The sequence below is a fragment of the Geotrypetes seraphini genome, chromosome 5 (assembly GCF_902459505.1).
Source record: "Geotrypetes seraphini chromosome 5, aGeoSer1.1, whole genome shotgun sequence".
NCBI classification, from domain to species: domain Eukaryota; kingdom Metazoa; phylum Chordata; class Amphibia; order Gymnophiona; family Dermophiidae; genus Geotrypetes; species Geotrypetes seraphini.
This window is the reverse complement of record NC_047088.1, coordinates 96763106-96790864: the sequence shown is the minus strand read 5'-3', so window position 1 is coordinate 96790864 and position 27759 is coordinate 96763106. Positions and strand designations below refer to the sequence as shown.

The following is a 27759-nucleotide window of genomic DNA, read 5'->3' as shown; positions in this document are numbered from 1 at the left end:
GCAGCGGACACTCGAGAAGGTTGGGACTTCTTGAGGGATGACTCTACCAGCAAGGACTGGTGGGACAACTGAGCCTTTTCAAAGCCCTTACAAGGCACGGTGCGGTATTTGGATTCCATCTTGGAGGGGACAGCCGTCACCGCATAGGGGGAATCCAAATTCCGCAAAAAAGCCTGCTGCAGAATCTTGTTCAAGGGAAGGCGGGGAGACTCCCGAGGAGGAGAGGGCATATCTTGCTCCGCCAAAAATTCCTTGGAATACTGCGACCCCGCTAACAGGTCCAGATCCAAGGCCTTCCCCATGTCCAGCACAAACCTCGAAAACGAGGAGGGACGCAGTCCAGATCATTCTTCCTCGGGGGAAGGAGAGCGAGAGCCTCGGGCCGCCGAAAACGACGGGGACGCCTCGCGAGAGTAGCGGGGCTCACAACCAATGCCAGCCTCCGACCCCCAGGAAACCGTGCCGAGGGAATGCGCCGGGGTCGGAGACCTCCGAGGCCCCGAGGAGCCCCTCGGGGAAGACCTCGGGGTGCGGGGCACAGAGACCTTCCGACGCCTCGGAGAGGAATCCCTAGAGCCCCGTGGTGAACCCCTCCTAGCTGGGGAGCGGAACAGCCTCGGATAAGGCAGGCTGAGCTCCGAAACGCGGAGAGCCTCGACCTCCCGGGCCGGCGAGGAGCGACCCTGCCTCCAAGGCGACCCATGAGGACGTTTCAACCTCTTGGAACGGCGCTTCGCCCAAGGCTTGCCCGAGGGCGAGGACCCGCGGGAGGCTCCGGACGAAGAGTCCGTGGAAGAAATACGGCGAACATGGCGCACCTTGTCCCGAGGTCGACACTACGCTCAGGCTGGTCCGGTACCGAGACCGGGGCTAAGGTCGGAGCCAAGGCCAGTGCCACCACCGGGGCCGAGGCCGAAGCCGAGGACGGCTGCAAATGGGCCAGGGCGGAGGACAGCTCCGAGGAGATAAGCGCCCGGAGCATGTCCTGGAACACAGGAACGGCCATCATAGACGGCATGTCCGACGCCGTCGGGTACTCCGCAGAGGGCGACCTCGGCAGCGAGTATTCCCGAGGATCACCCGACTTCGATGCCCGGGGCGGGGCCAAGGACGACCCACCCGCCCGTCGAGGAACCCGAGGAAGGCTTCTTTGCCGACCCTGGACCTGAGGAAGGAAGCGGGGACTTACCCGGAGCCGACTTCGAGGCCGAGGATGAGGGCTTCGAGGAGGAAGACATCCGAGGCGAGGTCGAGGGTACCGAGGCCGAGGTCAAGGCCGGGGCCGAAGCAGAGGCCGATGTCGAGGCCTTCCCCACCGCGGGCTCCACGATGAAAAGCTCCGCCATGCGAGCACGCCGGCGGCGGAGTGCCTGAGGTTGGAAGGTCGCACACCTGGGGCAGGAATCCGTAGGGTGATCAGCACCCAAGCAGAGGAGGCACCACCGGTGGGGATTGGTGATCGATAGCAACCGATCGCACCGGGTGCACTTCTTGAAACCGACAGAGGCCGGGACATGAAAGACAAAAAAGGCTGCGAACGATCGAAGTCCCGCGGCCGCGGCAACCGGGAGCCCCCGGTGCCGAAACGATCTTTTTTTTTTTTTCTACGATTTGCAAGTTCGCAGACGATAGTAAAACAATAAAACACACAGCGACTAAGCAAAACAACCAAGCCGCGGTGACAGAAGGCAAAAAGACACGGAGCAAAAACACGACAGGGCTTCTGGCTCCGCGGAAGAAACAGAACTGAGGACTATGAGATGGGGATGCACCCTCTAGTGGAGGGAGAAGGCATGCACATGCGTGGTGCAGCATAGCAAGCTTGAAACTTCAATCAAGTTTGCTTGAAAAGCTGTCCGCGTCGGGGCTCTGTGGATGACGTCACCCACATGTGAGAATATGCTGCCTGCTTGTCCTGGGATAATGATAATTACTAACATGGCAATATATAATTTCCAAAAACTGAGCCAAGACAAACATTTGGATAAAGTTAATCCCAAATAAAATCTGACGTTTTTTGTTCATAACTTTTTATATTCGATAACTGTTTCTATCATGCATACTGGCTTTAGAATATTGCCAACATTCCATAGATCAAGTCAAACTTAGAAGGTTCTTTCTCCATTAAGATTTAAAATAGTATTAAAATCAATGGAAATACATTAAATTCACATATGTATTTATTTATTTATTTGATGTAAAAAGTAAAGTAAAGCTGAAACGCTTCAAGTCTCACATATTCACTCATTCATTCATTCATGGGTTGTTCCTTCTGTCTTAAAAATTTCTTAAGTTTCTCAGGAGAATCAAAACTGAGTGTTTTATTATCTACTGTTATTTTTATTATAGCTGGATACAGTAAACCATATTTAGCTCCAATATCACGCAATGCCGGTCTCATATCTAAAAACTGCTTCCTTCTCTCCGCCGTAGCTTTAGCAAAGTCCGGTACGATATGAACTCTGGCATCCTGGCATCGCATGTTTTGATTTTCTTTTGCCAAGCGGATAATCTCTATAGCATGCTGGTACCTTAAGAGTTTAAAGATTATCGGCCGAGGACCAACAAATTTATCAGGTCTTCTAGTGGGTACCCTATGTGCTCTCTCTACCTCAATCGGATGTTTTGATTTAAAGGGGAGGACTTTCATTATGAAATTTTCTAAAAAGGAAATTGGATCTCCTTTCTCCACCCCTTCCGGTATCCTAATACTCTTAAATTCGACCTTCTCATCTGGTTTAAATAATCCTCCAGTTCCCTTGCAAGTAAGGCAATTTTCTCTCTTTCTTCACCAAACTGTTTTTTTTCCGTTTGAAACTCCTCCACGTTCTTTTCGAGTTGATTAACTTTTATTTCCAGTACCTCCATTCTCCTATTTAATGTAGAAACTTCCTCCTGTAATTCGTTAAGTTTTTTTGAGTTTGAGAGCACTATTTCTTTAATTGCTTTTATTTCTTTGAACATTTCATCTTCCCATTTGCTGTCTTTTGGTAGCGGGGTTTTCGATAGTGTTACTGGCTCAGGTTTCGATCTCTTCACACTTCCTGTATTAGACATCACCTAGTCAGCTTTGCTCTGCTTACCCATAGCCATTATAACTATCGGTATGAGAAAAAAAAACGGCAAATTTATATAACCCGATATTAATTTATGATAAAAATGTCTGTTTTCAACGGGAGCTCTCCCTTCACCCGTCCATTCGCGTGTACCATAGAAACATAGAAACATAGAAAGATGACGGCAGATAAGGGCCATAGCCCATCAAGTCTGCCCACACCATTTACCCACCCTCTTAAGTCTACTGACCCCTAAAGTACAATAATTGTACTGTCATTCTACTGACCCGCCAATTCAAGTCCTAGTGACCCTATCCCTTGGCATGACCTCGTAGGGATCCCACATAGGTATCCCATTTGTTCTTGAAGTCTGGGATGCTGCGTGCCTCGACCACCTGCACTGGAAGCTTGTTCCAATGCTCAATCACTCTCTCCGTGAAGAAGTACTTCCTGGCGTCTCCACGAAACTTCCCTCCCTTGAGTTTGAGCGGATGTCCTCTTGTGGTCGAGGGTCCCTTGAGAAGAAAGATATCCTCTTCCACCTCGACCCGTCCCGTGATGTACTTAAAAGTCTCAATCATGTCTCCCCTCTCCCTACGCTCTTCGAGAGTGTAGAGCTGCAATTTGCTCAATCTTTCTTCGTACGGGAGACCCTTTAGCCCCGAGACCAACCTGGTGGCCATCCGCTGAACCGATTCAATTCTGAGCACATCCTTACGGTAATGTGGCCTCCAGAATTGCACACAGTATTCCAGATGAGGTCTCACCATGGCTCTGTACAATGGCATCATGACTTCAGGTTTCCTGTTGACGAAGCTTCTCTTGATACAACCTATCATCTGCCGTGCTTTAGATGAAGCCTTCTCCACCTGAGTGGCTGCCTTCATGTCAGCACTGATGATCACTCCCAAGTCTCGTTCTTCTGTAGTCCTTGTTAAAGTTTCTCCATTCAGGGTGTAGGTTCTGCAAGGATTTCTGTTACCGAGATGCATGACCTTACATTTCTTGGCGTTGAAGCCAAGCTGCCAGATCAAGGACCATTTTTCTAAAGTACGCAGGTCTTGCTCCATAGCATCCTGTAGATTATAGCCGTTTACTATATTGCATAGTTTGGCGTCATCAGCGAATAAGGTTACCTTGCCTTGAAGCCCTTGAGTTAGATCCCCAATGAATATGTTGAAGAGGAGTGGGCCCAGGACTGAACCCTGTGGCACTCCGCTAGTCACCTCTGACATTTTAGAGAAGGTACCGTTAACCACCACCCTCTGAAGTCTGCCACTAAGCCAATCTTTAACCCATGCAGTTAGAGTCTCTCCTAATCCCATCGATTTCATCTTGTTCAGCAGCCTGCGGTGTGGGACGCTGTCAAACGCTTTGCTGAAGTCCAGGTACACGACGTCCAAGGACTCTCCTGAGTCCAGTCTTCTTGTTACCCAGTCAAAGAAGCTGATTAGATTGGACTGGCATGACCTACCCTTGGTGAATCCATGTTGGCTGGGATCCCGGAGATTTCCCTCGTTCAGGATCGTATCTAATTTATATTTAACTAGTGTTTCCATGAGTTTACACACTATTGAGGTGAGGCTTACCGGTCTATAGTTCGCAGCCTCAGCCTTGCAACCCTTTTTATGTAGAGGAACGACATTGGCTGTTTTCCAGTCCAACGGAACTATCCCCGTACTTAGTGAGAGATTGAATAGCATTGTCAACGGTTCCGCCAGAACATCTCTCAATTCTCTGAGCACTCTTGGGTGTAAATTGTCCGGACCCATGGCCTTGTTTACCTTTAGCTTTGCCAGTTCGTTGTAGACGTCCCCAGGTGTGAATTCAAAATTCTGAAACGGGTCATCCATGTCTTGTTTTATCATCAACTGTGGTCCGTGTCCCGGTGCTTCGCGGGTGAAGACTGAGCAGAAATATTCATTTAGTAGTTCTGCTTTTTCTGAATCTGCCATCGCGTAGTTTCCGTCCGATTGTCTAAGGCGTACTATACCGTCTGTGTTCCTTTTCCTGTCACTGATATACCTAAAGAAGGATTTGTCCCCTTTTTTAATGTTTTTTGCCAGAGTTTCTTCCACTCGAAGTTTGGCCTCCCTAACTGCTCTTTTGACCGCCGCAGATCTGGTCTTATATTCTACTTTAGTTTCTTTTCTCTGCGTACGTTTGTAGGAAAGAAATGCTTTTTTTTTCTCCTTAATGAGGTGCGAGATCTCTTCAGTGAACCATTGGGGTTTGTTGTTTCTTTGTCTTTTATCTACTGATTTTATGTAGCGATTAGTTGCTTCGTGTATAGATGATTTCAGGTACGACCACATAGTTTCCACATTGCCAGTCTCTGCTTGGTCCTGCAGCGTCTGATGAACGAAATCTCCCATGCGTGCGAAGTCGGTGTCCCGGAATTTGAGCACCTTTGTTTTTGTAATTGATTTAGGGGATCCTTTCCCAAGGTTGAACCATACCATGTTATGGTCGCTGGAGACTAGCGTATCTCCTACCGCGACCTCTGAGACGCTTTCCCCGTTGGTGAGTACCAGGTCTAGGATCGCCTGGGCCCTAGTGGGCTCCGTTACCATTTGTCTGAGATGTACTCCTTTTATGGAGGTCAAAAGCCTCCTGCTGCTGCTGGTTGTTGCTGAAAATGTGTTCCAGTCTGCATCCGGCATGTTGAAGTCTCCTAGCAGTACAGTGTCGCCCCGTAGAGTTATATTCTCTATGTCTTCAATTAATTCTGCGTCCATGTCTTCCGGTTGTCTTGGAGGTCTGTATACGACACCAAGATACAGGCATTTTTTGCCACCTCTTGCCAGGTTTATCCAGAGGGACTCCCCGGTATACTTGACATCAGTGATCCTGGTGGTTTTGATGCCCTCTTTAATGTATAGTGCTACCCCTCCACCTAACCTGCCCTTCCTGTCCTGACGAAGTAGATTGTACCCCGGTATAGCCATATCCCACCCATGTGCGTCCGTGAACCAAGTCTCGGATATTGCCACCACGTCCAGGTTGGCATCCCTAATTTCAGTTTCCAGTTCTAGAATTTTATTGCCTAAACTGTGTGCATTAACATACATGGCCCTCCACCCTTTGCGTTTGTTGAGTCCCTGTAAGGCTATTCCTGACTGAGTCTGTGTGGCTCCTAGAGAATTGTTTGCAAATTGTGTCCTTACCTCGGAAATAGTGTGTCGATTCGTCCCATCAGAATAGTTCCTTTCCACACCAGTATATGAGTGGGTCCCCTCCCCCAACTTACCTAGTTTAAAGCCCTGTGAAGCAGGCGGGCTAGTCGGTGTCCGAAGATGTTCTTACCTCTGCTGGTCAAATGAAGCCACGCCCCCCAGTTATTTTGTTTTTAAAGTATTCGGCTAAAAGTGTAGCTGAGGGAACAGGGATTCCGTTATTGGCCAGATAGGGTTTGGTGTCTGTGAGTTCCTTTAGTAATTGGAATAGTTTTTTTGTCTTGGGTATCTTTGCCTATTAGGTTGGTGTAATGTATTTTTCTTTTAGTTTCAGCTTGTATTGTTGGTTTAGTTTTCTCCATGCTGTTTTCGTGGGTTCTTCGTTATTCTTTCTCCATTTTCTTTCTAGTCAAGTGTTTTGCAAGACGAGCAAAACATTTGCAAAATCGGTGCCTTGTAAACCGAGCAAGCCCCCCCGCAATCTGGCACCCCCCCTGACGCGATTGGGCATCCCCCCCGCCGCTTCTTACCCTCATCTGGGCACCGGCATGTCCTGTGCTTGGTGCCGGTGCCCAAAGATCAGCCTCCTCTTCTGTTGGGCTTTGAGCATCTGAGCATGCTCAAGGCCTGCGAGTTCACTTTTCTTCTCTAAACCATTCATGTTTACCCTATGGTTCTATACAATATTTATATTCAGGTAGGAGGTTTTTTCTAAAGCTCCCTTTTCTATATTTCTTTGCAGCCCATACATAAGGCAACCACTGCTCAGCCCATCACCAATGCAGCACCTGCCCAAGCCTGACAGCACAGTTACTTACCGTAACAGGTGTTATCCAGGGACAGCAGGCAGATATTCTTGACTGATGGGTGACGGCACCGACGGAGCCCCGGTACGGACAATTTTAGAGTGATTGCACTCTAAGAACTTGGAAAGTTCTGGCATGCCGCACCACGCACGCGCGAGTGCCTTCCCGCCCGACAGAGGCGCGCGGTCCCCAGTTATGATAAGCCAGCTAAGAAGCCAACCCGGGGAGGTGGGTGGGACGCAAGAATATCTGCCTGCTGTCCCTGGATAACACCTGTTACGGTAAGTAACTGTGCTTTATCCCAGGACAAGCAGGCAGCATATTCTTGACTGATGGGTGACCTCCAAGCTAACAAAAAGAGGGATGGAGGGAAGGTTGGCCATTAGGAAAACAAATTTTGCAAAACAGATTGGCCGAAGTGTCCATCCCGTCTGGAGAATGCATCCAGACAATAATGAGATGTAAAAGTATGAACTGAGGACCAAGTAGCAGCCTTGCAGATTTCCTCAATAGGAGTGGAACGGAGGAAAGCTACAGAGGCTGCCATTGCCCGGACTCTATGGGCCGTGATAGAACCTTCCAGTGACAGTCCGGTCCGAGCATAACAGAATGAAATGCACGCTGCCAGCCAATTAGACAATGTACGTTTAGAAACAGGACGTCCCAATTTATTCGGATCAAAGGACAGAAAGAGTTGGGGAACTGATCTGTGGGGTTTCGTACGCTCTAGATAGTAAGCTAGAGCCCTTTTACAATCCAAAGTATGCAGAGCTTGTTCCCCAGAATGAGAATGAGGTTTCGGAAAGAAAACAGGCAGAACAATGGATTGGTTGAGATGGAATTCAGAGACAACCTTAGGGAGAAACTTTGGATGTGTACGCAGAACCACCTTGTCATGGTGAAAGACCGTAAAAGGTGGATCTGCAACCAGTGCATGAAGCTCACTGACTCTCCTGGCAGAGGTAAGAGCAATAAGGAAAAGTACCTTCCAAGTGAGAAATTTGAAAGGAGAGGTAGCCAAAGGTTCAAAAGGAGGCTTCATTAAGGCGGAAAGAACCACATTGAGATCCCAGATAACATATGGGCTTTAAGAGGTGGTTTCACATTGAAAAGACCCCGCATGAACCTGGACACCAAGGGATGAGCTGAGAGAAGTTTTCCATGGACCGGCTCATGAAAAGCAGCAATGGCACTGAGGTGGACTCTGATGGAAGAGGACTTAAGGCCAGAGTCAGACAAAGAAAGCAAATAATCCAACAACGTCTCCACTGCCAGGGAAGTGGGATCAAGACGATGAAGAAGACACCAGGAAGAAAATCTCGTCCACTTCTGATGGTAACATTGCAAAGTGGCTGGTTTCCTGGAGGCATCAAGAATAGAACGAACAGGCTGAGACAAAAGAGTATCATGAGAGGTCAGCCCGAGAGATACCAAGCTGTCAGGTGCAGAGACTGGAGGTTGGGATGTAGAAGGGTCTCCTGATGCTGTGTAAGCAGAGAAGGAAACAGAGGAAGAAGAAAAGGTTTCCTGGAACTGAGTTGAAGTAGAAGGGAGAACCAATGTTGCCTGGGCCACCTCGGAGCAATCAGAATCATGGTGGCTCGTTCCCTCTTGAGCTTGAATAAGGTTCTCAACATGAGAGGTAGAGGAGGGAAAGCATACAGGAACAGATTGGACCAGTCGAGGAGAAATGCATCCGCTGCCAGACGGTGAGGAGAGTAGAGTCTGGAGCAGAATAGGGGCAGCTGGTGATTGTGAGGAGCTGCAAAAAGGTCTATCTGAGGAGTGCCCCATTGAGCGAAGATGGATTGTAGAATTACAGGATCGAGTGTCCACTCGTGAGTCTGGAGAATTCTGCTGAGCTTGTCCGCTAAGGAATTCTGTTCTCCCTGAATGTAGATAGCTTTCAGGAATAGATGGTGATTTATGGCCCAAGTCCAAATCTTCTGGGCTTCCTGGCATAAGAGGCGAGAGCCTGTCCCACCTTGTTTGTTGATGTAGTACATGGCGACTTGATTGTCTGTGCACAGCAGAAGGACCTGAGGAAAGAGAAGATGTTGGAAGGCCTTGAGGGCATAAAACATAGCTCTGAGTTCCAGGAAATTGATGTGATGCTTCTTTTCCTGGGCTGTCCAAAGACCTTGAGTCTGGAATTCGTTCAAATGAGCTCCCCATGCATAAGGAGAGGCGTCGGTGGTGATGACTAGTTGATGAGGAGGCTGATGGAACAGAAGACCTCTGGATAGATTTGAGGATACCAACCACCATTGTAGAGACTGACGAAGAGATGATGTCACAGATATGTGTCGTGAGCAAGGATCCGTCGCTTGGGACCACTGAGTAGCAAGGGTCCATTGAGGAGTGCGCAGGTGAAGACGTGCGAGGGGTGTGACATGGACTGTGGATGCCATGTGACCCAAGAGTATCATCATTTGTTTGGCCGAGATGGAATGTTGTGGAAGCACCTGCTGACATAGAGACTGAAGGGTCTGAAGACGATTGGATGGTAGGAATGCTCTCATGAGGAGTGTGTCCAGTATTGCTCCAATGAACTGAAGTCTCTGAGTGGGGATGAGATGAGACTTGGGTAGATTGATCTCGAATCCCAGTATTCGTAGAAACTGGATGGTTTGGTTGGTGGCCAGGAGAACTGCTTGAGCGGATGTGGCCTTGATTAACCAGTCGTCCAGGTAAGGGAATACCTGAAGGTGGTGAGAGCGTAGAAAAGCAGCTACCACAATGAGACATTTGGTGAACACCCTTGGAGAGGAAGCAAGACCGAAGGGCAGCACCTTGTATTGGTAATGACAATGATTGATCATGAAACGGAGATACCGTCTTGAGGTTACATTGATTGAGAAGAGGATAAAGAATGGCTAAGGAAAGCATCTTGAATTTTTCCTTTACCAGATGTTTGTTGAGATCGCGAAGATCTAGAATTGGTCTGAGATCTCCTGTTTTTTTGGGTACTAGAAAATAACGGGAGTAGAATCCCTGCCCCTTTTGATCTAGAGGAACTTCTTCTATAGCGTTCAGAAGAAGAAGGGATTGAACTTCCTGAATAAGGAGGGCAGATTGAGGACTGTTCAAAGCAGACTCTTTTGGTAGGCTTTGGGGCGGAAGAGTCTGAAAGTTGAGAGAGTAGCCGTGGTGGATGATGTTGAGGACCCATTGGTCCGAAGTGATAACTTCCCACCGGCTGAGGAACAGAGAGAGACTACCTCCTATAGGTTGAGGCAGGAGAGCAGATATAGGAGTACTGGCTATACTTTGGAGAATTAAGTCAAAAGGGCTGTGCCTTCTGCTGTGGAGGTGGCTTCACAGGCTGCTGTTGCTGCTGTTGTCTGGGAGGCTGACGTTGTTGCTGCCGCTGACGCCTGGGTTGCTGAGCTGTTGCTGGCAATGGGCGAGCTGTGAAGCGGCGTTGATAGGCTGACTGTTGTCTAAAAGGCCTTGCTGGGGGAGGTTTTTTCTTATTTTTAAGCAGGGTATCCCAGCGGGTCTTATGAGCAGAGAGCTTTTGAGTAGTCGAGTCCATGGATTCCCCAAAAAGCTCATCCCCTAGGCACGGGGCGTTGGCTAACCGATCTTGATGATTAACATCAAGTTCAGATACCCGAAGCCAGGCCAGGCGACGCATTGCCACAGACATTGCTGTCGCTCTGGAAGTAAGTTCGAAGGTGTCGTAAATGGACCTAACCATGAACTTACGCAGTTGAAACAGAGACGACAAGCAATGGTGAAAGGATTGTTGTTTCCGTTGGGGAAGGTACTTCTCAAATGAAGCCATGGTGGTAAGGAGATGTTTAAGGTAGAAAGAAAAATGAAACGCATAATTACCAGCTCTATTTGCCAACATTGCATTTTGGTAGAGCCTCTTACCAAATTTATCCATGGCTTTACCCTCTCTGCCAGGAGGTACAGAAGCATATACACTGGCTCCTGAAGATTTTTTAAGGGTGGATTCGACAAGTAAAGATTCGTGTGGAAGTTGAGGTTTGTCGAACCCAGGAATGGGAATTACCTTGTATAAAGAATCTAATTTACGTGGGGCCCCTGGAACCGTTAAGGGAGTCTCCAAATTCTTGTAGAAAGTCTCCCTCAAGATGTCATGAAGAGGGAGCTTCAAAAATTCCTTTGGAGGTTGGTCAAAGTCAAGGGCATCCAAAAAAGCTTTAGACTTTTTGGACTCAGCCTCCAAAGGAATAGACAAAGAGTCACACATATCTTTCAAAAAAGTCGAGAAAGATGAAGTGTCATGCCTAGAAGACGGGTCAGGTACAGCAGAATCCTCCTCATCTGAGGAACATTCTCCTTCAGAGAGAAAAGGTTCCTCTGAATCTCCTCACAGATCAGGATCCCTGACATGGGAAGAACGGTCCCGAGACTCTGGAGTAGATGGTTCTACATGTCGGGTCTTGCGCACCGACTTACCCGATCTCATCGATACCGAGCCAGGCGATGTAATCGGTGGCACCGGTGCCGAAGTCTGCACCGACTGATGTTGAGCCCTCGGCTCCGGTGCAAGGACTGGCATCGATACCGATGAGGTCGAGTGAAGCGGTACCGAAGGAGTGGATACCGACAGCACAGGTTGTTCCACTATCGGTACCGGCTCAGTGCGGACCGGCACTGGAAGGTTCGGTGCCAGGATAGCTGGAAGGAGTTGTTGTAATTGCTCCTTCAGCTGTGCCTGGAGAATGGCCGTAATACGGTCATCAAGGGATGGCACCGGTACCGCCTTTTTCTTCTGCGGTACCTGCGGTGCCGCTCGACGCCCCGGAGATGAGGAGCCCGATGTCGAGGGACTCACCTCGATAGGGGCGGAGCGCTTCCGCTGGCGCCTCACAGTCGGCAGGATTGGACTCACTGCACTCGAGACCGGAGGACGCTCCAGCGGGGAAGGCTTCTTAGCCGGCTTACCTGAATGCTGGGACGCCGGTGCGGTGTTGCGCGGCGTCGAAGAAGAGGGTGCCGACTGAACTGGTGCCGAAGTCGGAGTCGATGGAACGGGATCGGACATCTCGGCACCGAACAGTAATCGCTGTTGTATTTGGCGATTTTTTAATGTTCGTTTTTTAAGTGTGGCACAGCAGGTGCAGGTGGAGGCCTGATGCTCAGGACCCAAACACTGTAAGCACCAGTTGTGTGGGTCCGTGAGAGATATAGGCCGAGCACACCGCTGGCACTTTTTAAACCCTGGCTGAGGGGGCATGAACGTGAAGATGGCTTCAGCCAAATCGAAGGCCGAGGCCTCGATGGTGGCAGAAGGCCCCGCAGGGGAAAAGCCAAATTGACTAAAAAAGAAAAGTTTTTTTTTTTTTACAAAAATGAAAGAAAAAGGAAACAGGCAAAAAGCCAAAAAGGTTTACGCGAGCGGGAAGGCAAGTCAAAAAAAATTTTCAACAGCCGTTGAAAAAACGCGTCTTCTTAGCTCCGCGGAAACTAAGAAACTGGGGACCGCGCGCCTCTGTTGGGCGGGAAGGCACTCGCGCGTGCGCGGTGCGGCATGCCAGAACTTTCCAAGTTCTTAGAGTGCAATCACTCTAAAATTGTCCGTACCGGGGCTCCGTCGGTGCCGTCACCCATCAGTCAAGAATATGCTGCCTGCTTGTCCTGGGATAATGTGCTATAGTTTCTATCTGTGCCACTCTGGAGCTCACAGACTCTTTTCTTCAGCTGCACAGCACTCTTCTCTATGATCAATTTCACCACATTTAACAGCATGGCACAGTAGAAAGACTCACTAAACAGCCATAAATCAAATGTTTATTTAAAAACCAAAAAAACCCTGTTTGCTGCTGCTTGAAACTTCAGCAGGCACTCAAGACTCCCCTCTACCTCAGAGGAAAAGGGGAGGTGAGGCAAAAAACACCTCACGCTCTCCCTGCACACTGCAGATTCAGAGGAGGAAGAAGTGAGGGGAGGTAACTGGCCACCTAGATGTAACACCCGTATGGCCAAAATATGGGCCAGATATTTATGCCTGCGTTGTGCAACCTCTCACAGCCACATCTGAACTGCAGTGGCTGGCTCTGGGCTACACAGGATACTTATTGTGAAGCTTTGAAGCCAGTGGTTCTCATTCTCCTTCTGCTGGTAGGTGTGTGGTTGAGAGATGCTAAGAAAACATGACTTTACTGCAGAACTCACCTGAGGGAAAATTCTTTGACCTCAGGAGACCCCTTGGCCTCAGGAGACCTTTCCACCTCTAAAGACTCCTCCTCCACCTCTGTTTTCAGTTTCTTCTTGTGCAGTACATTGCTGCCACTGTTGGTATCTGTCTCTTCCCGTGGTCTCTTCAAAGGAGCAAGAGCTAAAAGAAGTTATGCAGAAATTTTGGTCAAAAAAGGGTTTTAGTTCATAAATAGGAAAAAAAAGTCAATTTCTAAACTTCCTTACCTGTTGCCTGTATGGTCTCCCGTGTAAAGGGTCTGTTGACCACTTGTTTAGATCTAGCAGCAAAATTGAGGGCTGTGAGAGTGTCAAAATAGAATCTATGTTCTGGGGCAATGTTGGTGATCATGACACTGTGAGCTGAGCCACCAAGGGAATCCTGGAGATGCAAAGAGAAACATATTAAAAGGGGTCAGACACTTTATATTTACATGTATTTATTTTAAAAATTTTCTTACTTGCTACATCCTGCAGTTCTGCCTCCAAAATACAATGAACAGATGTCTTTCTATAGGTCGCTAATATAAGTAAGTTTAAATGTTTTTAGAATTGCTTGATATTTGACAGTCCGCTTTTGCTTTTATCTATAATAATAAAATGCTAAGTGTGCATGTGCACTCTCACCGCATGTTCCCTGAGATCCGATCTGTCGGGATGTGGCTGGTAGGCATGCGCGTGCACGCCAGACAAGCCTCCCTGCTCTCCACCTCGCGCTGCTGCAAGGATTCCGAGGAAGGCGGCGATGGTGAGGGGAGCCGCCGTGGCACATTCAAAATTTAACTTCGGCACCACACTCGCGGCTCAAAAATTTAACTTCGGTCCGACACTCGTGGCTCGGCTTGAAAGAAATCGCGCCAGCGCTCGCAGGCGGCTGAGGCCCGCAGCCGGTCTGGGAGAAGGGGGCGGAGCTCCTCTGCCACGCGGAGAAGGGGGGGGGGGCGCAAGCTCCTACAGAGCCAGTGAGAGAATGTCTTATCCCCCCGAGCAGGAAAGGAAAAGAAGTGAAGAGGTGGATTTTTATTCCAGGACCCTCCCAGCAAATGGTGGAGCGAGCGAGGAAGGGGGAGCGGCGAATCGGAGCTGACCATTAAGTGCTGATGGCAGGAAACCTTTTCCCTCCCAGGGCCCAAATTGCTGCTCCCTGAGCTCTCTCAGGTCAGCCCTTGCTGACCTGAAGAGAAGGTGCCTTCAGGCCAAGGAAGTGACTTTGGACCTCTTGCAAAGTAATGCTGCCAATGAGTTATCTGATTTGGTCCGTGTGTACTTTTAATTTAATATCAGTTAGAGTGGTAGTTTGGTCTTTTCAGCCTCACATTATTGGGAGTACTCTATACAGAGTCCATCACAAGTGTTTTTCTATTAGAAGGATTAACAGCAAGTTAAAGAAAATAACATATAACAAAATAAGTTGGATGGTGTAAAAAGTTAGAAAAACTTTTGGACAAGTTTCTGGGGGGAAGTTCACAAACTGTTTTTAAAGTAGACCTGGGGGTAGTTGTTGCCTTATTCATAGTGGGTTAGGTTTGTGTGGAATCTTGCTACTTTTTGGCATTCTGCCAGGGATTTGTGACTTGGATATTGGGCTTGATGGCCATTTAATCTTATCCAGTGTACCAAATAGGGCCCTGGTTATAAGGAAGGTGGTCTAATTCAGTTAAGGGAGAGAGAACCGGATGTGTAGAGACGCTCTCATATGAGGAAAAGCTAATGATAGGGCTCTTCTACTTGGAGAAGAGACGGAATATAATAGAGGTCTATAAAATCGGAGTGGAGTGGAATGGGTAAATATGCAAACTGATATTTCCATTTTCAAAAAATTCAGAGACCAGGAGATATACCTTAAAGTTACTTGGTAATACTTTGAAGGAGAAAATATTTATTTCACTCTGAGAATAGCTGCTCTCTATAACTCATCGCTGGAGTATGTATTGAAAGCAGATAGATAGTATATCTGGCTTTAAAAAAAGTTTGGATAAATCCCTGGTGGTAAAGTCCAAAATCTTTACTGTTGCGTCTCTTCCTGGGGCTCGGAGGATGCCTCTGAGGGTGGTCGGGGGCTACTGCTGGACAGGGGGGGAGCAGGAAGTAAAGGAGAAGAGCTACTGCTGGACAGGGGAGCAGGGAATGGGGGGTGATGCTGGACAGGGAGGAGGTAAAAGTAAGGGAGAAGGGCTGCTTGCATCCGTTAATGTAACGGACTAAACAACTAGTTATGGTATATATCACATTAACACAAGACCCAGATACTCATGCAAAAATAGCACGCTGATGGTTCTTCGTTAGAGCTCTGAATATTGTAAATGTGGGTCAGAACTTGGTTTGGATGTTTCATGTATACACTGAACAGATTTGAAAACTCAACTCTACATGTCTTTTTCATTATCACTACACCTTTGATCAACATGTGTGTCAACAGCACTACTGGAAAGCAATGTTGCTTACCGTAACAGTTGTTATCCAGGGACAGCAGGCAGCTATTCTCACTAGTGGGTGATGTCATCCGACAGAGCCCCGATACGGACGTCTCACAAGCATATCTTGCTTGAAGAAACTCAGAAGTTTCGAGATGCCCGCACCGCGCATGCACCAGTGCCTTCCCGCCCGATGGTCCGGGCGTGTCTCCTCAGTTCAGGTAGCTAGCAGAGAAGCCAACCCAGGGGAGGTGGGTGGGACGTGAGAATAGCTGCCTGCTGTCCCTGGATAACAACTGTTACGGTAAGTAACATTGCTTTATCCCAGGACAAGCAGGCAGGTATTCTCACTAGTGGGTGACCTCCAAGCTAACCTCAATGGGATGGTGGGAGAGTTGGCAACTTAGGAGAACAAATTTTGTAACACTGTTTGGCCAAACTGTCCATCCCTTCTGGAGAAAGTATCCAGACAATAATGAGAGGTGAATGTATGAACCGAGGACCAAGTGGCAGCCTTACAAATCTCCTCAATCGGTGTCGATCTGAGGAAGGCTACAGAGGCTGCCATTGCTCTGACCTTATGGGCTGTGACCTTACAGGGAAGGGGTAATCCAGCCTGGGCATAGCAGAAAGAGATACAAGCTGCCATCCAGTTGGAGATGGTGCGCTTCGATACAGGTCGTCCCAACTTGTTTGGATTATTATTTTTTATTTTTAAATTTTACATAAAGTGTACAAAATACTAAAATACCATTGATAAATACAGAATATCACTTTTATATCTAATACATCATATTTCTAAATTTATTTTTTCCCCCCTCTCCCTCCCCCCACCCTTCTATTACTTTTCATATATTTTAATTTTCAAATTTTACATAAAGTGTACAAAATATTAAATTACAATTGATAAATACACAATAACATTTTATATCTAATACATCATATTCTAAATATTTTTTTTTTATCCCCTCTCCCTCCCCCCTCCCTTCTATTACTTTTCATTCATACATTACATATTTTATAACATATTATGTAGAAATTATTTTCATTATCCCCCCTATATGTGCGTCACAAAAAAGATATTTAAAAGAAATAAAGAAGAAGAGAAATCCTACTATTTATTCATTGCAGTATTTTGTCAATGGCCCCCATATTTTTATAAATTTAGTATATGTCCCTCTTTGTATTGCTATTGTTCTTTCCATTTTAAATATATGACATATTGTATTCCACCAAAATGTATAATTTAGGTTATTATAATTTTTCCAATTATTAGTTATATGTTGAATGGCAACCCCTGTCATAATTAATAAAAGCTTGTTATTTTCTGGTGAAATTTGACTTTTTTTCCTCATCATCATTCCAAATAATACCGTATCATATGATATTGCTATATGATTTTCCATCAATTTATTAATTTGTGGCCAAATTGAATTCCAAAAAGTTTTAATGTAGGGACAATGATATAGTAAATGATCTAATGTCCCTGGTTCCAGATTACAGTGCCAGCATTTATTGGACTTAGAACTGTCTAATTTTTGCAAACGTGTAGGGGTCCAAAAAGCTCTATGTAATAAAAAGAACCAAGTTTGTCTCATAGATGCTGACACTGTACATCTCATTCTCCAAGACCAAATTAGTGGCCATTGAGATGCATTAATTTGATGCTTAATCTCAATGCTCCAAATATCTCTTAGACCATTTTTTGGTTTTTTATTCAAATATCCAGATATTAATTTATACCACAATGCAGCTTGATGTCCTAGGAAGTCTGCTTGAAAACATAAGAACTTTAAACTATATTGATTATTCAATGTTTTCCATTCAGGGAACCCAACCTGAATGGCCTGCTTCAATTGCAACCATTTAAAACTTTGTGTTTTATTAAGACCAAATCTATGTTGCAATTGTGAAAAATCCAGCAGTTTACCTTCTGAAATAACGTCATCTAAAGATCTAATGCCTACAATAATCCAGTTCTTCCAAAGGATTTGAGCTCCGCCAATTTTGATCTTGGAGTTTATCCATAAAGATTGATTAGTTGATTTGTTTATTGGGATAGGTGTTAATTTACTTATAAATCTCAATGTTTTCCAAGTATCCATTAAAATTTTATTTTCTCTGTATCTTCTAGGCATGTTAATACTTGGAAGGTGAACTAAATTTAGGGGAAACATAAGGCGCCATTCCAAATATAACCAATCTGGTGCATTATCTATAAGTTCTGGGAGGATCCAATACATACCCTGACGTAGAATATAGGCTTGATGGTACCTATAAAAATTTGAAAAATTTACCCCTCCCTCCTTAATTGATTTTTGCAAAGTTACTAAGGCTATTCTAGGTGTTCTACCAAGCCAAAGAAATTTCGTTAAAATGCTATTAAGCTTTTTATAAAAGGACCCCTGAAAATAAATAGGTATCATACTCATTTGGTAGCAAACTACAGGCAAAATCATCATTTTAATAGTTTGAACTCTCCCCCACCAAGAAATATGTAAGGGGTTCCATTGCTCACATAACTCCGTAATTTTTTTTAATACAAATTTTTCATTTTCTTTTACAGTATCTTCAATTGTATTTTTAACTTGAATGCCAAGATATTTAAATCCTTCTTCCTTCCATATGAATGGAAAATCTTTAAATAGTCCTTTTACACAATGAACATTTAAGGGTATAATTTCAGATTTATTCCAATTAATTTTATAACCTGAAAATTTACCAAACTTATCAATTAATTTCAATAAAGAAGATAAGGTAGATTCTGGATTTTTCAAATAAAGCAAAATATCATCAGCATAAGCCGAAATTTTATATTCCATATCTGAATATGGAATACCCTGTATCTCCCCCGTTTGCTGTATTGCTAACAATAAGGGTTCTAATATAACATCAAATAACAAAGGAGATAAAGGACAACCCTGTCTAACTCCCCTCCGCAATTGAAATCCATCAGATATCATGTTATTAATATTTAATCTTGCAATCGGGAAGCTATACAAAGTTTTTACCATTTGTATAAATCCAGAACCTATACCAAACCATTCTAAAGCTTGATACATAAAATTCCATTCTACCCTATCAAATGCTTTTTCTGCATCCAAGGAAACTGTAAAAGTTGGTTCATCTATTTTTTTTGATAAATTTAACATATGAAATAATAATCTAGAGTTATTAGAAGAATGTCTTTTAGCAACGAAACCCGTCTGATGCATATCTATAATATGTGGGAGAGCTTTGGCTAATCTTAAAGCCAAAATTTTTGCCAAAAGTTTATTATCCACATTTATTAAAGATATAGGCCTGTAGTTCGAAACCAAAGTAGGATCTTTATTTGGCTTAGGCAGAACAATTATTATTGATTCAGCCATAGTACCTTTAATATCACCTTTTATAAGTTGTGTTTGATATAAATTTAGTAGATGTGGGGAAAGGATATTTTGAAATGTTTTATAAAATTCTACTGTATAACCATCACCACCTGGAGCGGATCCAACTCTAAGAGATCTCAATGCTGTTTCTAATTCTTTTAATGATATAGGTTCATCTAAACTCCGTTTTATATGATCAGGAACCTTAGGTCCATTAATTAAATCTAAAAAATTTTTACCATCTTTTTGTCTCTCCAAATAAGGCTCAGAAGAATACAGATCTTTATAGAATTTTAGAAATTGTTTTAAAATTATATCTGTTTGATTTGTTATTATACCATTATCATCTTTTATCCCATTAATATTAGTTTTCCTTTTTTTTGCTTTAAGATAATTTGCCAATAATCTCCCCGCCTTATTAGAATTTCCATAATACACTGCTTGTTTGGAAAACAAATCTTTTCTTATCATTTTTGAAGTTAATTCATTATATTTACCTTTTGCTTTCAAAAGAGCTTGCAATATCTCATTTTCACATTTGTTTATCAGTTTAGCTTCTAATATTTTGATTTCTTTTTCTAATTCTATATATTGTATTTTATTCTGTTTCCTAATAAAAGCTGAATATGATATAATATTTCCCCTCATAGTTGCTTTAAATGCATCCCATACATTCTCAATAGATGTATCCTCCACTAAATTTATTTGAAAGAAATCATTAATTTGTGTTTTAAAATTTTCCAAAAATTTATCATCCACAAGCAGTGCATTATCAAATCTCCAAAGAGGTCTACCCTTTTCCAATTTATCCAATTGTAATTCTATCCATATTCCTGCATGATCCGAAATAATAATAGGATCTATAGAAGCTTTAATCACCTGTTGCACTTCATTTGTTGAAACAAAAATATAATCTATTCTTGAAAATGATTTATGAACCTGTGAACAAAATGAAAACTCCTGATCATTAAAATGAAGAATACGCCATATATCTTTCAAATCACATGATTGAGCCAGATTATCTAAACCTAAAGATTTTATACTTTTACTTGGTTTTTTATCCAATATTGGATCCATTACAGCATTAAAATCTCCAGCCACCACTAAATTAGAAGTAGCCAGTGGTAACAACATATTCTGTAATTTTTTAAAAAATTCTGATTGATTCGAATTAGGGGCATATATATTAAACAATGTCAGGGCATTATTTCCCATACCTATATCAACATGTATCCATCTTCCATGTGGGTCTGAATTTATTACCTTAATCTTGGCCATACATTTTTTATTTATAAGAATTGCTACCCCTGCTTTTTTACCCTCTGCTGGAGCAAAAAAACATTCTTTTACCCACCCACCCATTAATTTCTGTGATTCTTTTGTATTAAGATGAGTCTCCTGCAGACAGTAAATATCCGCATTTTGCTTTTTTAAAAATGCTAATACCTTTTTTCTTTTGATTACATGATTAAGGCCATTGACATTAATAGAGTATATCTTAAAAGACATTATATATTTTAAAGCTTATCAGTATAATCTTCTTCCCCTCTTCTTTCATATTTAGAATCCAAAAAATGTTTTCTATGACACACATATTTACCCTTGAAGTATCCAATCCCCTATTTATTTTTTCCTTAATCATTCTAGTAAATACCCTTTTTTTCCCTCCCTTTCCCACCCAATATAATGACTGCTTAAGGATACACATTGGAACTGCAACCCTAACATTCTCCTCCCCTCTAGGCAACCAATATTCAATCAACATCCTCTTTTATCTATCTATTTTTACCTTTAATATCTTTAGTCATTTTTTACTTCTTACATTTCATTAATGTATCTTTATCCATTAATCATTTTTTAATTTATATTTCCTTTGTATTATAATTTACATCATAAAATTTTATCTTAAACATATATTTAATATGGTATTAATATTTTTTCTATATCTTATTCTTTCTCTCTTTATATTTTTATTGTCTTTTCTTTAGATCATATTTTTCTTTCTTCAGTATTTCAATATCTCATACTTTTATAATTTTTCACAATGTCTTCAAAACCAATCTTAATGTTTTATATTAAAATGTCATAGGTTCTGATTTAGAAAGAAAGGCTTTTAGTTTTTCTGGATCATCGAAATACAAGGATTTATCTCCAGATGATACTCTCATTTTTGCCGGATAATATAATCCATATTTATATCCTTTTTCTTTTAATTGTGGTCTCATGTCTAATAGTCTCTTTCTTTTGTTTGCTGTGTTTTTAGCAAAGTCCGGCAAAAACCATATTCTGGATCCTTTATAATTTAGATTTTTGTCTTTCTTGGCAGCATTTAATATTTCTAATGCTTGTTGGTATCTAAGCATTTTGAATATTAGTGGTCTTGGCCTGCCTTGATTTTCTACATTTTTAACTGGGATCCTATGCGCCCTTTCTATTTCTAGTGGTTGTTTTAAATCCAGTTGTAATATTTTTGTAATTAAGTTTTCTAGAAAATGTATAGCATTTTTTCCTTCTAAATTTTCTTGTATTCCAAAAAGTTTAATATTTTTCCTTCTTCCTCGATTCTCATAGTCTTCCAGTTGATCTTTCAATTTATTCAATTCCAGACTGTCATTTTTGCATCTATTTGTTTCACTTTCTATGACCTCCATTTTAGATTCTAGTACAGTTGTTCTTTTATTATTAACTTCCATTTGTCTGTGGATGTTCAATATTTCTTCCTTCATTTCAGACATATTGGTTACAGTTTCCTTTAGCATTTGTTTAATTTGTCTTAGTTCTTCCATAACTTCTGCTTTACTCAATATGTCAGGTTCTTCAACAGGAAGTGGGATCTTACTTGGTGTTATTTGATCCTGCTTTTGTCTTTTTGCTGACATACCAGCCTCATTTTTGTTTTGTCTGGTACTTGCCATGTTGTTGTTTTCTTTTTCTTGGATTTTACTTTCTTTATATTTGTTAGGAGACACAAAATCTCTTTCAGTCACAATTCCCAGTAATCTGTCTTTGATATCTTACTATACCAGCTTAAAAGAAAAAAAAAATGATGAGGAAATATTAAATTCCTCTAGCTCTCCTATCTTAGGTTTTATTTCAGTTTTGGCAGTACCAATTACTCTTCACAGTGATTTTCCAAATCTTGTATACATTCAATACTATTAGCAATCTGTTCTTGTTGTTGCTTTGCACTAGCACTGAGAAGACGGCAAATCTTTGTCAGTCACACCATCAACAGATTATCCAAAAATAATCTATAATAGAGAAAATAATCCCTTTTTTTTTTTTTTTTTTCTTCTCTCAGGATTTCGTTTTAACTTCGGTAGCAGGAATTTTATTGACAGTTTTTTCTTTCTTTTTCTTCCTCTCTTGTCAGTTATATCCCCCAATGCCGCACTGAGAGAAAAAAAAAAAACCAAAGTTCAAAGGGGGAAACTCTTTTCTTTCTCTCTCTGTCTTCGGGTAGTTCAATGCCTTCAAGCTCCTTCAAATTCGTCTGTCACCTATCCCTCAGCACCACATCGCTCTGGCACAGAGAAAAATGGCGCTCCCTCTCCCTGACTCCTTCACTCTCAGGTTTTATTTCAGTCTCGGCGGAGGAAGGAAATATCTGTCACAACTTTAGTTTTTAATGAAATCGGCTACAGGGGGGCAAATTCACAATTTATTGCAGCCTGTCCTCCATCTCTTACCGTCCCAGTAAAAGAGAGAAAAAGTCGCTGATTCTTCGCCCTCAGGTTCTCAGTTCAGCGCCGGCAGGAGAGGACAGCTTCAAAACCGCCACAGTTCTAAAAATCAGTTGATAACGGTTTCACACCAAGATCTATCCCTCTCCAGTTCTCTTCACTGCTATTCCCCTTCTCTCAATGCCTTTCTTCTAGTCAGTATGAAGTTGGCTTAATTTACTTTTTGAGTAATTTGTTCACCTATATCTCACCGTTTAGTGAAGGAAATATACATAGATTCAGCAACTTGCCGTGAAAAACCGTCAAAAGGGAAACAGACCTTTTCTTTCAGGGCTTTATTTCAGTCTCGGCAGCACTTCTTTTTTTTTCCCTTTCCGGTGATCTTAAGTCTCTTTTATTATTTTTTTTTTTCTCCGTCTGCTCTCAATATCGTTCCAGCACAGAGAGAAAGGCGCTTTTTTGATTCCTTCTCTCAGGCTTTGCTTCAATTTCGGCGGATGAAGATAATATTGATCTGCCACAAGTTTAATATTAATAGGTAATAATTTTCATTGAAAATCGGCAAGAAGAGGATATATTTTTTAATAATCTTTGCCTAGTTGAAGAGGAGCGTCGCGATCACACGTCCATTTGTGTTCGCGTTAAGCCACGCCCCCCGTCCCAACTTGTTTGGATCAAAGGAGACGAAAAGTTGAGGAGCAGTTCTGTGTGGTTTGGTGCGATCCAAGTAGAAAGCCAAAGCACGTTTACAGTCCAGAGTGTGAAGAGCTGATTCTCCAGGATGAGAATGAGGCTTTGGAAAAAACACTGGAAGCACAATGGATTGGTTGAGATGAAATTCAGAGACCACTTTAGGCAGGAATTTCGGATGAGTGCGGAGGACCACCTTGTCATGATGGAAGACTGTGAAAGGCGGGTCTGCCATTAAGGCCTGAAGCTCAATGACCCTGCGAGCAGACGTGAGGGCCACTAGAAAAACCACTTTCCAAGTGATAAACTTTAGCGGAGCCTTGTTGAGAGGCTCAAACGGAGGTTTCATCAGCTGAGAAAGGACAGCATTGAGATCCCAAACCACTGGAGGCGGTTTGAGAGGAGGATTGACATGAAAAAGTCCTTTCATAAATCTGGAAACCACAGGATGAGAAGAGAGAGGTTTCCCTTGTAGAGGCTGATGGAAAGCCGCAATAGCACTCAGGTGGATTCGTATAGATGTAGACTTGAGACCAGACTGAGACAGGTGTAGAAGATAGTCCAATACAGAGGATAGGGAGGCTAGCTGAGGCTCCTTGGAATTGGAAACACACCAGGAAGAAAATCTAGTCCACTTCTGGGAGTAGCATTGACGAGTAGCAGGCTTCCGGGAAGCCTCTAAGACATCCCTCACCGCCTGGGAAAACTGGTGAGGAGTTACGTTGAGAGGAACCAAACTGTCAGGTGGAGAGACTGCAGGTTGGGATGAAGCAGAGACCCCTGATGCTGAGTAAGCAGTGAAGGAAACACTGGAAGTAGGCACGGTTCCCTGCTGCTGAGTTGAAGGAGAAGGGAGAACCAAGGTTGTCTGGGCCACCGAGGAGCTATCAGAATCATGGTGGCATGGTCGGACTTCAGCTTGACCAGAGTCTTTTGAATGAGAGGAAACGCATACAGAAAGCGATTCCCCCAATCCAGCAGAAAAGCATCTGCCTCGAGGCGATGAGGATCGTAGATCCTGGAGCAAAATTGAGGCAGCTTGAAATTGTGGGGAGCCGCAAAGAGGTCTATCTGAGGCGTCCCCCACTGAGCGAAGATCTGAAGAATGGTCTTGGCTCTTCTCCAGAACGTAACCCCGTCCCGCTCCTGGCACTCTCACACCAACCTCTCTTCTCTCATACTTATATAATTCCACTGGAGTTCCGTTCCTTCCCTAACCATGTAAACCGTGTCGAGCTCCATCTGCGGAGATGATGCGGTATATAAACCCAAGATTTAGATTAGATTAGATTAGAAGACGACTCAGGTTGTCCGCCAAGACATTGTCCTTCCCCGGAATGTAGACAGCTCTGAGGAAGGCGTTGTGGTGAATCGCCCAATCCCAGACTCTGAGAGCTTCCTGGCAGAGGGAGGCCGAGCCCGTGCCCCCCTGCTTGTTGACATAATACATGGCGACCTGATTGTCGGTGCGAATGAGGACCACCATGTCGTGAAGCAGATGTTGAAAAGCTTGAAGAGCATTGAAGATGGCTCTGAGCTCCAGAAGATTGATTTGATGGAGTCGGTCCGCACTGGTCCAGAATCCCTGAGTGCGAAGACCATCCAGATGAGCTCCCCAGGCATAGGTCGAGGAATCGGTTGTGAGAACCTTCTGGTGGGGAGGAGTGTGAAACAGTAAACCTCTGGATAGATTCGAAGAGGTCATCCACCAATGTAGAGACTGCCGAAGAGCAGGAGTGACGATGATATGTCGAGACAACGGATCTGACACCCGAGTCCATTGAGAAGCCAGGGTCCACTGAGGAATTCTGAGATTGAGCCTGGCAAACGGCGACACATGAACTGTAGAGGCTATGTGGCCCAGGAGGACCATCATGTGTCTCGCTGAGATGGACTGGTGAGAAGACACAAACTGGCAGAGATGAAGAAGAGCATCCATGCGCTGAGGAGGAAGGAACGCTCTGAGGCGAATGGTATCCAGGACTGCCCCGATGAAGGGGAGAGACTGGGTAGGCTGTAGATGAGATTTGGGAAAGTTGATCTCAAATCCCAAACTCTGCAGGAACAGAATCGTGGACAGGGTCGCCGAGATGACCCCTGAGGACGAGGGAGCCTTGATCAGCCAGTCGTCGAGGTAGGGAAATACCTGAAGACCTTGGTTCCGGAGTGCCGCGGCCACCACCACCAGACACTTCGTGAAGATTCTGGGGGATGAAGACAGGCCGAATTGAAGCACTCGATACTGTAGATGGAGATGTCCCACCCGAAATCTGAGGAACTTGCGAGAGGCCGGATGAATGGGAATGTGAGTGTAGGCCTCCTTGAGATCCAGAGAGCATAACCAGTCGTTCTGCTCGAGGAGGGGGTAGAGAGACGCGAGTGTCAGCATGCGAAACCTCTCTTTGACTAGGAATTTGTTGAGGACCCTGAGGTCCAGAATGGATCGCAGGTCGCCCGTCTTCTTCGGAACAAGGAAGTACCGGGAGTAAAACCCCTGGTTCAGTTGGTCCGTCGGGACCGGCTCTACGGCACGAAGCCGGAGCAAAGCCTGAGCTTCCTGAAGAAGAAGAGCGGTCTGAGTCAAGTTGGAAGGATACTCTCTTGGAGGGTGGTCCGGAGGGACCCGATGGAAATGAAGAGAGTATCCTTCCCTGATTATAGTAAGGACCCAGAGGTCGGTTGTTATGGCCTCCCAGCGATGATAAAAATGATGGAGGCGCCCTCCGATGGGAAAAACAGGGGTAGGCAGAACGAGGTTGGTTATGCCCTCGACGAGACAGTCAAAAAGGCTGAGTGGCCTTAGGGACAGCAGGCGACTGAGACTTAGGCTGACCCTTCTGAGGAGGCTGACGCTTCGCCGGTTGCCTCGCAGGTGGAGCTTGCCTCGGCTGGTAACGCCGCTGATAGATCAACGGTGGACGAGAAGGTAGAGACTGCTGAGGCTTAGGCTTCGGCCTAAGAATGGATTGGAAGGACTTTTCATGATCAGACAACTTCTTCGTGACCGTCTCGATGGATTCGTCAAAAAGATCCGCCCCAGCACACAGGACGTTCGCCAGGCGAAGATTGGGGTCCATTTCAATGGTCCGCAACCAGGCCAAATGACGCATCGCTACCGAGCAGGTCGCCGCTCGGGCAGAGAGCTCAAACGCATCATAGGCAGATTGCATCAACTGAAGCCGAAGTTGGGACAGCGAAGCAACCACTTCCTCAAACTCAAACCGAGCCTGGGACTCGATGTATGGTGTGAATTTCCGAAGCACAGGCAGAAAAAATTCCAAGTAGGCTGCAAAGTGGAAATTGTAATTCAGGACTCGGGACGTCATCATAGAATTCTGATAGATGCGTCGACCAAATTTATCCATGGTTCTGCCCTCGCGGCCCGGAGGCACCGAAGCATAGACCTGGACAGTTTGAGACCGCTTGAGCGAGGATTCGACCAGGAGGGACTGGTGAGAAAGCTGAGGACCCTCGAAGCCCTTATGATGCACCGTGCGGTACCGAGCATCCAATTTTCCAGGGACCGCAGGGATAGAGTAAGGAGACTCGAAGCACCTCATGAAGGTCTGGTCAAGGAGCTTGTGCAGAGGAAGGCGCAAGGACTCGGCCGGAGGACGAGGCAAGTGCATGGTATCGAGGTACTCCTTGGAGTATCGAGACCCAGAATCGAGGGTAATGTCCATGTCATCCGCCATCTGTCTGAGGAATGAGGAAAAAGACAGTTGGTCCGCCGTCGCCGGTCTACGAGAAGGACTAGAAGAAGACGAGGCTTCGGGCTCCATAGAGGCCTGTGAGCAACAGGGCGAGTAGAAAACCTTGGGGTCCTCGAACTCCGGGCCCGGAGGAGGAGACCCAGTCGAAGCAGCATACCCCATCCGAGGCAATTTCTTCTGAGGCGAGACGGTCGAGTGTCAAGAGGAATGCCTCGAAGAGTGTCTGGATCGATGCCCCTCTCGATGCCTGGAAGGGGATCGAGCCCTTCTGTGAGAAACCTGGTCAGACGCCTCCAAGGAGCAGATCGGACTCGATGTCGACTTTCGCAGAGGCGGAAGAGTCGATGCCTCCCCCGACGACACCCAAACTTGATAGGGGGTTCGGAAGAACTCGTCCTGCTTCCTGCTATGCCCAGGGCTGGGAGGCCTCGAAGGTGGATGCCACACTGAGTCATGGGGCGGGGTAACCGGCTCCAATGGAGGCAAATCGCTAAACGAGGCTTTCCTCGAGGGGATAGGCTCCAAGGGGGGCATATCACTAAGGGAGGCCTTCCTCGAGGGGATCGGTTCCAAAGGAGGCATAGCACTAACCGAAGACCTCCTCGAGGACCCGGACACCGCTCCTCCTCGCCGAGCAACGAGGTCGTGCGGTGCGGCAGAGGGGGCGATCCGCCCC

General features: G+C 44.9%; 1 protein-coding gene across 3 annotated transcripts in view; it reads right to left on the bottom strand.

Moving 5' to 3' along the window:
* The window catches only part of KIF22 (kinesin family member 22), a 196451-nt gene that overhangs the window by 93743 nt on the left and 74949 nt on the right, over window positions 1–27759 (bottom strand). For all 3 annotated transcript variants that reach the window (XM_033946061.1, XM_033946063.1, XM_033946062.1), the window contains 2 exons: window positions 13441–13594; window positions 13192–13354 (listed from right to left, as the gene is read on the bottom strand). In XM_033946061.1, the coding sequence (XP_033801952.1) occupies window positions 13192–13354; window positions 13441–13594 (317 nt within the window). The remainder of the gene's footprint in view (window positions 1–13191; window positions 13355–13440; window positions 13595–27759) is intronic.